Below are 14,412 nucleotides of genomic sequence, written 5' to 3'. Positions count from 1 at the left end.
GAAAACCGGGGGGTGGGTGGTGGTGGACGCAGCCCCCTTTCCCAGGGGGGGTCGAGGGCCAGCTCCCTCCTTGGGGCCAGCGGACAACCTGCGGTGTCCCGTCGTCCCCCCCCCCCCCCGGCCAGCTAACCTCCCATGGTCCCCTCACACCCCACCTCCACCCCGTGCACAAATTCATGCACCGGGCTCTAGTAGGAAATAAAAGGGACACATTAAACCACAGAGAATCAATCAGCAAATCCCAAACTGTGGGATCTCTACTAAACAAGTGACCCAGCTTCTTCAACAAATAAGTTATAACAGAAAAAAGAAAAGGAGAGGGAGGGAGAAAGGGAGAGGCAGAGACAAAAGAAAATCCTAGCGATGAAAAGGTATAAACCAACTGTAAGACTGGACTTTTTTGGGGTCTTGATTCAAACAATGTAAATAAAACAGAAACATTTGTTCCATTTGAGACTACTAGAAATGTGAACACTAGATAACTACAAAAAAATTATATTTCAAATGGGAGAACTCTACTACGATTTTTTTATAAAACCATTTATCTTTTACAGATATACTAAAATGTTTACAGATAAACTGATATATTGTCAGGGATTCACTTCAATAGAGTACTGAAGGTGGAAGTTGGGGGTGAGGGAAGAAAGCAAAGCTTAGATGCAGCAAGACTGGCCATGGAACTGCTGAAAGCCCAGTGCTGGGTGCTTGGGGATCCCATCTACTTCTGTTTATGTTTAGCGATTTTCATTTAAATGAAATGAAGTTAATCCCAAAGCAGGCTGAAGCTGTGGTGCTGATTCGAGATTTCACTTGGGACTACAAGAACTTCCAGATGGGTCCCGTTCCCTCCATCTCCTCTCCCAAGAAAACCCACTGAGCACAGACCATTTAATCCTTTCCAGTTCCTTATCCTCCTCCCATTTTATCTTTAACATGTTTGCTGTACTATTTAATCCCAACACTTAGCTGTCTTTTAAAAAAAAATCCCTCCATAATCTTCACTAAATTAACCTTGCCAGCTTCATTTCCCCCTAGACCCCCAAGGTAAAGCCTGCCCTCACTGCTGACTCAGTGATCCTTTCTCAATCTCATTTCCAACTGCCATCCTTGCCTATTCTGACACTCCTCCCCTTCCTTCTCTGCCTCAGTGGCAATATCAGCATTACCTGGGAACTTGTTAGAAATGAAATGATTGGGCCATAGTCCAACTACAGAATCAGAAACTGTACAAATTTAACAAGCCTTCCAGGTGACTATAATGAACACAAAGCTTGAAACACTAGGTTAACAAATGGAAAGGCCCATTCCAGTGGCCTTAAGGCTTGACTATCAGCCTATCTCTGGGGCAAAATGCATCCCTATTGTAAACACTAACAAAGAAGACCATCAACCTTTACATTAAAATAGAGTTGGGATCAAACCCAAGCCCCACCACATTCAGGCACAAATTGCTGTATGACCTCTCAGGGTCATTAATAACAAATGAGTAAGTATCAAGGGGCTGCACATTTCTAAACACCAGGCCAGGCAGCGCACGCGCTCGGGGCCTACCTATGGCCAGGCTCCTGGAGGTACCTTCCACCACCTTTCTAAAGTGAAGTATTAGTGTTGTTCGCACTATATAATTCTTTTCTTTTCCTTTACTCTGGTACTTGAAAAAAATTAATATTTTAAACATGAAATGAGTAGCATTATCAAATTATAATTCAATTCCCAATTATAATATAAAACAGAAAAACAGTAACTAGTGAAAGTTTTCCACCAAAGAGCCAAAAATGCTTTATTACTGAAAGAGATCTGCATCAAGTTTGAGGATATTTCTCTTTCTTTTCTCCACTTGAATAAAATAACAGCAAAGGCCCAGGCAGCCATAGCTGCTACTGACTAGGATCACCCTGACTTCTACAGCAATTAGAAACAACAGAACATTCGTGTCAAATGATGCTCTAACATTCTCAAAATGATTTTCTTCATTCTTCAGTAGTTTCTTCTATTTACTTATTTAAGAAGCTTTCAGGAATAACAAAAACAAAACACACACACCCAAATGCATAAAACTGACCATTCTATATGAACTGAAATTGTTAAGGAAGCAAATTATCTCTATATTCACAAAATTAGTGCTGAGCTTTTACTATCCTGCTCTGTCTTCAAAGGGAGAAAAAACACAGCGGAGTGAGGAAAGCCGCCACTTTCTCCTTTCACCCTCCTAACCTCTGCCAGCCTGGCCAGGAGCCATCCCACTGCTGATGCAGCAGCCAGGCCCTGGCACCACCTCCCAGCAGCCAGGAGGGCTCCAACCAAGTCCCAGAAGCAGTCACATGGTTCCTCAAGTCTAGGGTGGCTTGCTCAGACCTGAAAGTAAATGTTCTCTCCTTAGCTGCTCACAAACTCTTCAAACTTCGCCCCCCCGCCCCCTGCAATGGCTCCAAGCTAAGACCATTGCAATAGAGATAGCAAGAAGAAAGGAGGAGATTCAAAATTCAAACGTGACCTAAGGCTTCCCCAGTAATCAATTACCTTTAAAACAAGAACAATTTTTATCAACCTAAATTCCAAAGCTTTTATTATCAAGTTAATTCATAGACTCCAAAGTTAGTAACTAAATGCTAAGCAATTAATGACAACAATAAATGCCCCTGTCTTTGCTCCCATTACAAATCTTATAAAGCAAAGGATATAAACATTTCCATGATTTAACACAGGCCTTTTATGGTTAATTTTCCACAAAAGCTACAGAAGCAGCAGCAGCTTATAAGTTAACATTTTGTCATATAAATAATAGGAAATATAGATTAGAGAAATTAAATAACAACAGCAATGAAGAAGTGTTTATACTACAATGGGTCACTGCCAATGTGCTTAATGTAATCTCTGAACTCCTTTAGTGACCTATTTGAGTGACAGGTTATTAAGCTTAAAGTATTTTACCCTCATGCTCCAAAGCTATCTCCTTTTCAAATGATGCCCATTTGCCAAATGCTTTCCATTTACTGCATCTTCTTTTGAAATAGCAGATCACAAAGATGTCTAAATAAAGTAGTACCTTTATATATAAAAGGCTAAGTGACTGGCCGACCAGCCGACAGCTATGACGCGCACTGACCACCAGGCGGCAGACGCTCAACGCAGGAGCTGCCGAGCAACATTAACTTTGCAAAGTGCCCTCTTGCACTCCGGGATCCCTCAGGGGATGTTGGACTGCCAGTTTCGGCCCGATCCCCACAGGCCAGACCGAGGGAACCCATCTGCCGGAGGAATCCCGCTCACTCCTCAGATGCTCTTTGAGCCATGGTGTTGCCCTACGTGCAGCTGACCAGGGAGGGACCACTGCCAGGGAGGGACCGCAGGAGGTTGGCTCCAGGGCGTATCCGGCCCGTCTCGCCCAGTCCTGCCCCGCAGGCCACCTTCTAATTAATTTTCTTTCAATGTGCACGAATCCATGCACCGGGCCTCTAGTTTAGAACATATTTAAACACTCACATGTAAGTTGACTCAGACTTCCACTTGGTTCAACTATTGAGAGATTGATCCACTGTGCCACATGGCCTGCCAAGCAAGTACTATTTTCCGTTTTAAAAAGTATTAAACAATAATCTTTTATGAAAAATCATTAAGAAAAAATAATACAAGTCACCAATTCCAAACATAACTAATATGTTCCTTCAAAATGACGCTGACTCTTTAACCAACCTCAGAGTCTAGTTCAGTATCATTCAAGGTTGGGCATTACCTCTACTTTCAAGAACAAGAAACTGGTCTGACCCCATGATCGTTTCTGCTTCTCTACCCAGCAAACTTGCCCCATTCCTCAAGCCCTCCTCTAGGGCCCGTTTACCAGCACCGGGCCATAGCTTGAGACCCCCGTCCCACTGTGAATGCCGGTCCTCCTACTGGACCGGAGCCCCTTCAGGTTGGACACACTGGGTTCCCAGCATATAGGACATTCCCAAGCACAAAAAGTTCAATAAATGGTTTACATTTTGCTTTTCTACCCATTCTATCATCTGCAATTTTTTCAGTAAACCTAAGGTTAAAAGAATAAAAAGATTAAGTTAAATCTTGAGAAGTATGCATTCATAATACCCAATATTTCTCCCCAAATCTGCGATCATCCTATCAGCTGGAAGAAAAACTATACCCAAAAAGCCAAAGCCTAAAACACTCTTGCCACTTTACACTAGGGGTTTTAAAAAAAATCCATCCTGACGTATCTTTTCTCTTAAGATGAATTGAGACTCACTGGAATAAAGTTACCGCCTACAAATCTTCTCTAAGGAAAAGAAGATTTTTCTGGCTGTGAGAAGTGTAGTTTCAAGCCATGAGAACAGAGAGGGCTCTGCAAGGCTGTCAGCTCACAGTCCTGAAGTGAGCTGGACAGCAGAGGACCAGTCAGGGGAAAGGGAATTAACACAGACCATCCGTCTGGGTCCCACCCCAGGGAACTCCCTCCAGGTTACTTGATTCTTGGAACAACTCTATAAACATGTTCTTTTAAAAGTTGTGTATTTTCATTTTCTATACTTACTGCTGGGTGGTAATAAATCCCACAGATTCTAATCCTGCTCATAATTTTGAGCTGTTCATGCAACACCGTATCTATATCACTCTCATTTGTATCAGTGGAGAGGTCTGGGTTATCACCCACATAGATGGCTATTGCACCTCTGACTATTGCACACGTCTTCAAGTGTAGACATGTCTGAGCATGACTTAGGAAAAACAACATTTTATGAAAAACTACTTTTTATTCTTCCCATTACATTTAGGGCATTATACTGATAATGTTTAAAACTTTGTATCTAGGTCATTCATATTATATATAAATTTTATTTCAAAAAAGTTAGGAAGCATATAAAATATATATGTTAGTAGGTTTGTTCCAAGGATGAGGAAACTCAGTGGGTGTAGCGTGGGGATGACAGATTGTCCTACAATGTATGAGGCTCTGACCCAACAGACAGTCTCCCACACTACTTTCAAAAATCCCAACATTCACTTAGATTTAAAAACAAAACAATACAAAATGTTAATTACTTGTCTGAGCCTAGAACCCAATCCCAAAGGACTCTTAAAATAATTTTACTATACATTGAATTTTCTAGGAATAAACTATCACGTATATTGAGGGAAGATTAGACTTTGTTTTGACCAAGAGTTGTTTACCACTAACAACCTGCTTATGACATGAGTTGCTAATGCTCCTGGATCGGTCACATTGTATAGCGGTCAAGTTCACAGTGATCCCACAAATACACACAAGAACCTTTTTCACAACTCTCTTAATATTTGAGAGCATTTACCTAATTAAATATTCAATATTTTACCATCTGCTACTTTCTTTCTCTTTTCCATATACAGTTAATGCATTTTTCTGACTTGTTTGAAATTTTGTGTAGGTAATCTATACTATCTATGAATTTTGTATCCATAAGATCTGTGAATTTTATTTAGAAAGAATAAAGGAGACAATAGAAAAGTTTCATTATATAATGGGAATGTACTGCCCGTACATTCTATATTATCTATTATATTACATGTGTATAGTTTTAAATTGTGTAAGGGATGTCAAATTAACAACTAGAAAATACTAAGAGAGTCCCAGTTCCAACAGTATGGCAGATTAGACGTTCTAAATGTCTACTCATTGAAAGACCTAAAATATTGGATATAATGCCTTTTCAGATGCATTCGGAACTTAACATAAATGTGAGTAAAACCAGATACATACAGAAAGTAAACCAAGAACACAGAAAGTAAGAGCAATAGAAGCTGACCTTTGCTCAGATTTTAACTTTCCATTTGATAACTACATAGGAAACAGGGAAAGGAGAAGTAGTATAGGGCCTGCCAAAGGGGAGTAAAATATGAGAAAATACCTGTCAATTAAGAGCATGAAACCCCACTAAACAGAAGAGAGAAATACCTGACTTGAACTTACTACTCAAAAGTACGAGGAACTAGAAAATGGCCCCTTTGAGAATTAGCAACCACAGTCTAACCATCACCAGGGTTTCTGGTCAAAATTAACACTTAATGGTGTGGTCTGCAAAGCCTCACGAAGAAAATTCCATTTAAAGTGGTCCCAGAAGCCATCAGCACCGGATCTATGATCAACCCTCACATCACTATTGTGGGACAACGGAACATTGCGCTTATCCTGATGTAATGCACTCACAGCCTCACCTAGGAAGGGCTCCAACCATGTCAGCCAGTAACGAAGTGTGACAAAACCCCAAACTCAGTGGTCTAGAATCATCTTTTTCACAGAAAAAAATATAATGAAAAATAAAGAGACCACATTATAATAACAACATTCTTAGGAAAAAGCATGGTAGAAAATGAAAAGTTTATATGAAAAAACAAACATACACAAATAGCCAAGAAAACTCTGAAAAAGAAAACTAATGAAGACATACTAACCCTACTGGCAATGAAAAAAATAATAAAAACTGTAGAATACTGGGCATTAATAGAAGGACCAACAAAATTTTTTTTAAAAAAAATCAAGAATATAACCCCACACACTGTACCTAAGGAAATTCAGTAACTAACAAAAGTGGCATCTCCAATCAATTGGGGAAAGAGAACTCTAACGGTTAATTTTATGTGTCGACTTGGAGTGTTTCTGGATGAAATTAGCATGTAAATCAGTGATTTTCAATAAAGTAGACTGCTCTCTATAATGTGGGTTACCTCATCCAATCAACTGAAGGTCTGACTAGAACAGAAAAACCGGCTTCTGGAAGCCACAAGGCATCACCAGCCACCTACCTTCAGACTTCATCTTGACGTGGGCCCTCCTCCTGGGTGTCCAGCCGTCAGCCTTTGGACCACAACTAAACAGCGTCTCTCTTGGGTCTCCAGCATGCTGGCATACACAGCGGAGTCTGGACTTGCCAGTCTCCATAATTATGTGAGACAATTCCTTATAATAAATCTATCCTAACCAATTGGATGTGTATAAATATACTGCATATATATATACATACAAGCCCCTCCATATGACCATCCTCCTAAAAAAAAAATCCCATAATATGTCAAAAGACAAATGACAAGATGAGGAATAGTGGTTACTTACTTAAATTACAAAGGTCTGGTCTCCCTAATATATAAAGAGTTTTCATAAATCAATTTTTTTAAAGACCAACAACTAAAAAGAAAAATTTAAGATAAAAAAATGAGTTTAAAGTCTTGAAGGAAACACAAATACTTTTAAATATATAAGATGTTCAGCCATCAATCACAAGATAAATGCAAATTAAAACTACATGATCAGATTGGCAAAAATCCAGAAGCTTCATAAAACCATGCCTTTAGCACATATGCCAGGAAACAAGTACTCTCACACATCGATGGTGGGAGTATAGACTGGTACAACCCCTAAGAGGAACAATCTGGCAATATTTTCCAAAATTATAGCTGTAGTGTCGCTTCCAGGAACTTATCCTGCAGTTATGCTTGCACATTTATGAAATGGCACATATTCAAAGTTTATCATGGCAATATTGTTTAAATTGCAAATAACTAAAAATAATCTAGATGCCCACAAAAAGAGAACTGGTAAAATAGATTAGGGGAGGTTCATGAATAAAGCTATATTAAAAAGAATAAAGGACTACCTTATGTACTTTTTTGCAGAGATCTACAGAAAATATATTTAAGTGAATGGGGAATGGGGTTACAAAAAAATAGAGAGTACAAACAGTATGTTATATATAGTATGCCATCATGTGTGTAAAAATTAAAATACGGTATTTTGCTGCTTTGTATAAGAAACTCTCGGAAGAAATAGAATAAACTAATAAAGTGGTTATCTGGCAAAGGAGGGAGTGGTGGTGGATTAGGCAAAAAGAACTGTGGTGGGAGACCTTTCTTTGTACTTTTTAATTTCGAAAGCAAATGAATGTATTGATTATTCAAAACATTATATATAAAAAATTGTTAAAGACACAAAATGAGTGAGGTATCTTAATGGAACTCTAAAATTACCTTTTGTATCAATTACATTGACCACACACATGAAGTATTATTTGCTGGTTGATTCCCTAATATAAAATCTATGTATACTATGATTGGAAACAAAACTGAAGTCTGCAGAAAGGAATATTATGTCTGTTGTGAAAAACTGGCTTATTACATTAAACATAGTTAAACCACTTTGGTTTTTAAATGTATGTGAATTCAGTATTATAAATTCTTATTAAAATTCAGCTTGATTTTGAAAATATTTTATTGGCTATTTTTGTTTTTGGATATATTTGGGGGAATTCTTCTGTTTTGGGAGGTGCTAACTATATCTAAAACACAAGATTTCACTTCCCAGAGAAACTTTCTAAGCCAGTCTGAACATAGAAAGAACATCGAACTCTCTAAAACACAAACTGTCCCTGTCAAACCAGACCCTCCAGTTAGGCCACTGAAATGTGTCCACCTTCCACTGCTTTGTCCTGTCATGAATTTAATGAAACTTGAAAAATACTAGACACTCGGCAGTTAGGGAGCATGAAAATAAAACATTTCCAACATACTCTGAGGAATGTTTGGTTTTTCTCAGAATAAACACAATATTTATGTTAAAAAGTCATGGTTATGTAGTATTTCCTATACAATGATATGTATCAATCAAAGCATAAAACAAGCCTAAACTAAGCCCATTAGAATACTATTCATTAAAATACAATTTTACCTGTAGTATGCTTTAAATATTTAAATGTGAAGGATATTAAATAACTAATTGCCATGTGGCAGAAGTCATCAGTGGCTGCTTCATAAAGGAAGTCAATTTTGAGCTTGGTCTTAAGGAAATGACAGGCACTCAGAATCCTTAATCAAATTGGTTTTACAATCAGAGATTCATTTCAGCACACTGAAGGAAAATGAGTAATGAAATCTCTCTCTTGAGTCCTTCCTAAATTTTGACGACATGACAAAACATTCTACATCTACAGAGAAGTTCAATCAGTTCTGAAAACCCCCGAAAAACCTATAACTTTACATCTCACAAACCCAGACACCAGGCTCTTACTGAAAAAGATATGAGAAAGGTTTTTAATTTCCCACAGTTTAATAAAAGACCAGAACAAATAACTTGGAAATAATGTACATTCCTCCCTCGATAAATCCCTTTACATGGTAACAAAATTTTGAAAACATGTATGCAAAAGACAGGATTTAACATGTTTAATGTATTTTGTTTAAAGTCAGAAAGTCCTTTTAGAGCTTTTAAATAAAAGCGATGTGGGAAGACTCCAATGAACCCAAGATAATACTTAAGAATTCAACTGAACTGATTAAAACTAAGCTTCATATATTTATATATTTTGCTTAGCCTCAACCAATCTCAAGATGTGTAAAAAGCACTTTAAAAACTGAAAAGTCAATGTCCTGTCTTCCCATCTCTTCACCAGACCTACCCCACAAAAGAGAAAGAAGAGAAAAAATATATAAAATGGAAAGTTACATCATGATGCTTATGATGGAAGTGCATGAAAGTTTTATTTGGATTCAGAGTCCCTAGCTCATGATGCTTTAGAATCCCCTAATGACAGTCTCTAAAACAAGATGAAACTGAACAATTTTACCAAATGCATATATTTACCAAATGCATATATTACTGTTTTCCTAAAATTATATAAGCTGAATGTATAGCCCATAACCTACAAGAGTATTTAATGAGGCTAATTTAAACTAGACGCTGCTTCATATACTTAGAGTACATGATTCCCTTTAGTTTTATAATATATTGTAATTGAAGTGGCTGTTTATAAGCTGGTTACAGAAGAATAACACTGCCAAAGGAATCGATGTTTTAATATAGTGGTGCTTGCCATTAAAACAAAAACAAAACAAAAAAAAGTTCACGGTAAAAATACCATGAATGTACCAACTCGCAAGATTAAATGATTGATAAAACCACTTTCCTGAATAAGCCTCAAAGTGACAGACCACTTTCTTGAAAGATTCAAAACACAAATGAAAAAGAACATGAAAAGTCTCACATTTTCTGCTGTCACTATCCAGTAATGTAAGACGCTATTAAACATTCTTCCTACCTTTCAATTTCAAACACCCAACCATAAACAAACAGTTTAGATTAGGTTATAGTTTTGCATTTTCTAAAACTACATTTTTCCCACTAAGAAGGGAATTTGTTTTTTTTTTTTTTTTTTTTTTTAAAGAGGCTACTAGAAACTTTTAAATTTAATTTGTGGCTCCCCTATTTCTATTGGGAGTACATTAGAGTACATTGTAGGTACACAATAAGTACTGGTTGAATAAAGGAAGGGTACTAAGAAGGGAATTTGTTAAGTGGGACAGGAGCCCGGTCTGTCTTTGGGACCAGACCTCGCGGCCAGTACAAGGCCTGGAGAAGGGCAGCTGGTGGAGCTCACCTGCTGCGGCTGGTACCGCTGCTGAGACTGGGATGGCAGGTACTGCGCCTGCGGAGGCAGGTGCGGAGGCTGCGGCTGCTGGTTGTAATATGGCTGCTGGCCCTGCTGGCAGTAACCACTCACACCTTGCTGTCCATACTGAGGCGGCATCTGTCAAAAAGGCAGGCAAAGGAAGCGAGGAAGTCAAAAGGTGCAATTCAGTGAGATCAAATATGGTTTCAATTCAGCAACATGAAGTGGGTTCTTTGCTAAGCAATTGAATTCAATATTTTTAATATTCTTTCCCTTACATAAATCGACCCTTTGCCTTCTATTCACATACTATCAATAAAGCAAAAGATAATTTGACATTGCTTTAAAAAATAATATTTTTATCAGATAGTAAATATTAGTAACTTCATAAAATGTGTGTGTGGAGGGGAGGATGGACTCCTAATACTGACATTTAAAAATAGCTAAGAAAGAAGCATTATGTTAATCCATTCTCATGCAACACACAAGATGAAAATGAATGCCAACAGTCCAAGTTCACTAACTCCCATTTTTCAGAATCTTGTGGTTTGGGTGCATGTATAGGGCGCATGCTTCTTTCAACTAAGGCCAAAACTTCCCAATTACGTTTTTAGCACATACGATACAGTTACATTAGCAATTCCACTGACTATTTTGCTAAACACACACACACACACACACACACACACACACACACACACACACACACAAAAAAAAAAACCTACACTGCTTTACAACAAATGAAACCCTTTTAGAATAATATTATGAATGTCAAATAACATAACCATCAATATGAGTTACTGAAGGAAAGTATTCAATCTAATACAAAGATAGTATTTCCCTAGTTGATGAAACAGGTAATGATGTAAAGCAGTTCACTGCACTGAAAAAAATAAGAGGTATAAACAAAAATATGGCCTTAAATAAGTCTTCTCTATCTCTAATTTACATAAGCCTAAAAATCCTGGAAACCATTAAAAAAAAAGTCGTTTCTTTCTCATGTAATAAGTATACCGTTGATATTTTTTCATGTGTGTGTTGTTTTTTTTAATGAGAAATCTATTGACTTTCTTTCTAACTAGGAGAGAGAGCAGGACAGGAAAAGAAAAACAAGATATTAGGATGGCCAAAAGCAGTACCCTGGAGACAAGAACAGTGAAGTCACTCTGTTAATACCACAATATGGTCCATCTGAGAACTCCAAGAACTTGAGCCCCAGAAGCCCACACACTTAAGAATTCAGTGATCAGTTCCAGATACACACTTAAGAAACAAATGTACTATAGAATATTGAATGATGAAAACAGGGAATGGTAAAACGAGGAAAATATTAAAATACTTTGCCTCAAAGACCAATTAGCGCTGTAATTCATAACACATACAATGAAGTAAAAGGAAAAAATGTAAAAAGTTACAGTGCACACTTCTTTTGAACCAATCAAGATATTTCCAAGACCTATCAGCAATGATGACAAACCATCTGGCCACCACGGTCACAAGTGCCCCCGTCACACAGAGCCCAAGTCAGTAGAGCAGGCAAGTTTGTACTGAAAAACCGTTTAACAGCACAGTTGAATTCTTTACTTTTATTTATTTTACAGTTTGATATCTTATAATGAATGTATGTCCCTGCCATAAGCCAAGCCAAAGAATTTCCATAAAATACAACTCCACATGCTGGAATACCATATACTACCCACAACACATATCCTTGCGTTCAACACCCATATGTTTGATTTGATATCTAATACTGTATTTCACACAAGTGTCTTTGCAGTTTGATTTGAAGCAGTTAGGGTAACACTTTTGCCGGTGTTAAAACGACTGCAAAGCTCAGTCAACACAGCCAGCAAACTCCCCTCTGAATTGCACTTTAATATGTTGCTTTCTGGTTTACAGGAACCTCACACACAATATGGAAGTGTTGTTTGGGGTGGGGGTTCTATTTTCTAAACGAAACAACAACAGGACGTTATAGGAAGGAGTCTACTAGCACCAAAGCAGTCACAACGTACAGAATCTCCACCTACTTCAGCTCTGAAGAGCTTTGGGGCAGACTGGGGTGCAGGGGAGGCAGATGAGAGGCAGGTAGGGTAGGGGAGAGTATAAGCAAATCTTCAATGGAGCCACAGCAACAATCTGCAGAATAGGCCGACTTCAGAGGGAAGCCAGCAAGCACATCTGCTGGGGAGATTTCACTACTGACTTTCACAATTAAACCTATTTGCTCTCCTGTTAGATACACAGGCTAATCCATTTGGCACTAACCTGCCTGGCCACTCACCCACTGTGAGCCTGGAATGAGGTGACCTGTAACACAGCGCAAGGGGGCCTGCAGCTAGACCTTGGGCTGGTGCCCATCAGCAGCCCAGTGCCCTTACGTGAGAGCCACTGAACAAAACAGAGATTACAAACTCTAGTTCAGTTAAAGACTCTCTGGGTTAGAAATGTATAAAATCTAAATCCAAGTCCTACTGTGCCTCGGGTGTGGGAATATGGTCAATTATAATGATATTTGCTCTACATTTCCACCTACAAAATGGGGCTGCCTTCTCTATTAATTCATATTGCTATTATAACCAGCAATATAATAATCCGACTTGGAATTCTACACAGATGCTACAATTATTTATTAAATTATAGTTGTAGTGTTAGCTCTAGAGCAGTGGTCGGCAAACTCATTAGTCAACAGAGCTAAATATCAACAGTACAACGATTGAAATTTCTTTTGAGAGCCAAATTTTTTAAACTTAAACTATATAGGTAAGTACATTGTTATTAACTTAATTAGGGTACTCCTAAGGCTTAGGAAGAGCCACAGTCAGGGGGCCAAAGAGCCACATGTGGCTCGCGAGCCGCAGTTTGCCGACCACAGCTCTAGAGTATTAATTATTTCCCAAGTCTTACCTTTAAAGAGCAAGTTCTAAATATAATACTTCAGTTGTCTAATTCTTTAATGATCAATACTGTTTTTATTTTTTTAAATATGTCTTTATTGATTTTTAGAGAGAGAAGAAGGGGGGACAGAGAGAGAGAGAGACAGACAGACAGACAGACAACATGGGCACGTGCCCTGACCAGGAATCGAACAGGCAATCTTTTGGTGCACAGGATGACCAACTGAGCCACATTGGCCAGGGCAATATTTTTGTTTTAATCACTTTAGATACAGGGCTTTCAAAGATCTATTGTATGCTTCTCTGACGTCTTCAACCAAATAATCATTATGAAACGTGAATCGACAGGCTGAGCCTACTGCTGCCGGCTGTCTGCACAGCCCCAGAGCGCAACTCTGGTCTCACTGTGCTGTCTCCTCACTTGCCGTCAAAGCACTCAGCAACGGTTTGTGACCCTGAACTCGATCCCAATGGAATCTGCTGAGGATGGAGAAACCCACTACATGGTAAACACTATGCAGGATCAGTCCATGAGGAAAGCACATGGGCTTTTATTGTTTGGTGAAGTCGATTTTGGCTACTGAGAGTCTTTTTGTTTACCTCGTAGCTCTCAGAACCATATTCAGGGCAAACAAGATTACCAGACAGTTGAGTGCAAGTTGCTGAGAGCTGAGGATACACAGCTTTTCTAGCTCAGAAGTCACCCCTTCTCCGACCAGCCTAACCAGCTGAGCACAGCCCCAACCCCATCATTTTCATGCCGTTCTGATTTTCTTTTAAAAACACAGGGGAGATGACTGGAATTAGTTAGTTAGTTAGTTAAACTCCTTAATTTTTGCGTCCATGAATTTACGCTGTCCTCATCACTAGAATATAAGCTCCCACACTCCTGGCATGCTCCCTGGAAGAGGGCCTGCCATCAGTAAATGTTTGTTGAATGAATGAATGAATGTCTTCCAAAAAGTTACTAAATCAAGTTATTATAAAAATGTTAAAGTGATGAAGAAACTCATTATAAAAGTGAAATCACTTGTACCATCCAAATCTTTGATACATGCATAACCAGCTTCATCCAGCAGCCGAAAACAATGAGCTTCATGCTAAAGCAG

General features: G+C 38.6%; 1 protein-coding gene across 1 annotated transcript in view; it reads right to left on the bottom strand.

Moving 5' to 3' along the window:
- Positions 1 to 14,412, bottom strand: part of ARID1B (AT-rich interaction domain 1B) — a 305,167-nt gene that overhangs the window by 226,263 nt on the left and 64,492 nt on the right. Inside the window, 1 exon segment of the mRNA XM_023758177.1 lies at positions 10,395 to 10,544. Within this exon segment, the coding sequence (XP_023613945.1) occupies positions 10,395 to 10,544 (150 nt within the window).

Source organism: Myotis lucifugus, unplaced genomic scaffold (assembly GCF_000147115.1).
Source record: "Myotis lucifugus unplaced genomic scaffold, Myoluc2.0 scaffold_125, whole genome shotgun sequence".
Classification (NCBI taxonomy): domain Eukaryota; kingdom Metazoa; phylum Chordata; class Mammalia; order Chiroptera; family Vespertilionidae; genus Myotis; species Myotis lucifugus.
The sequence above is the reverse complement of the archived record's forward strand: the minus strand, read 5'-3'. Positions and strand labels throughout refer to the sequence as shown.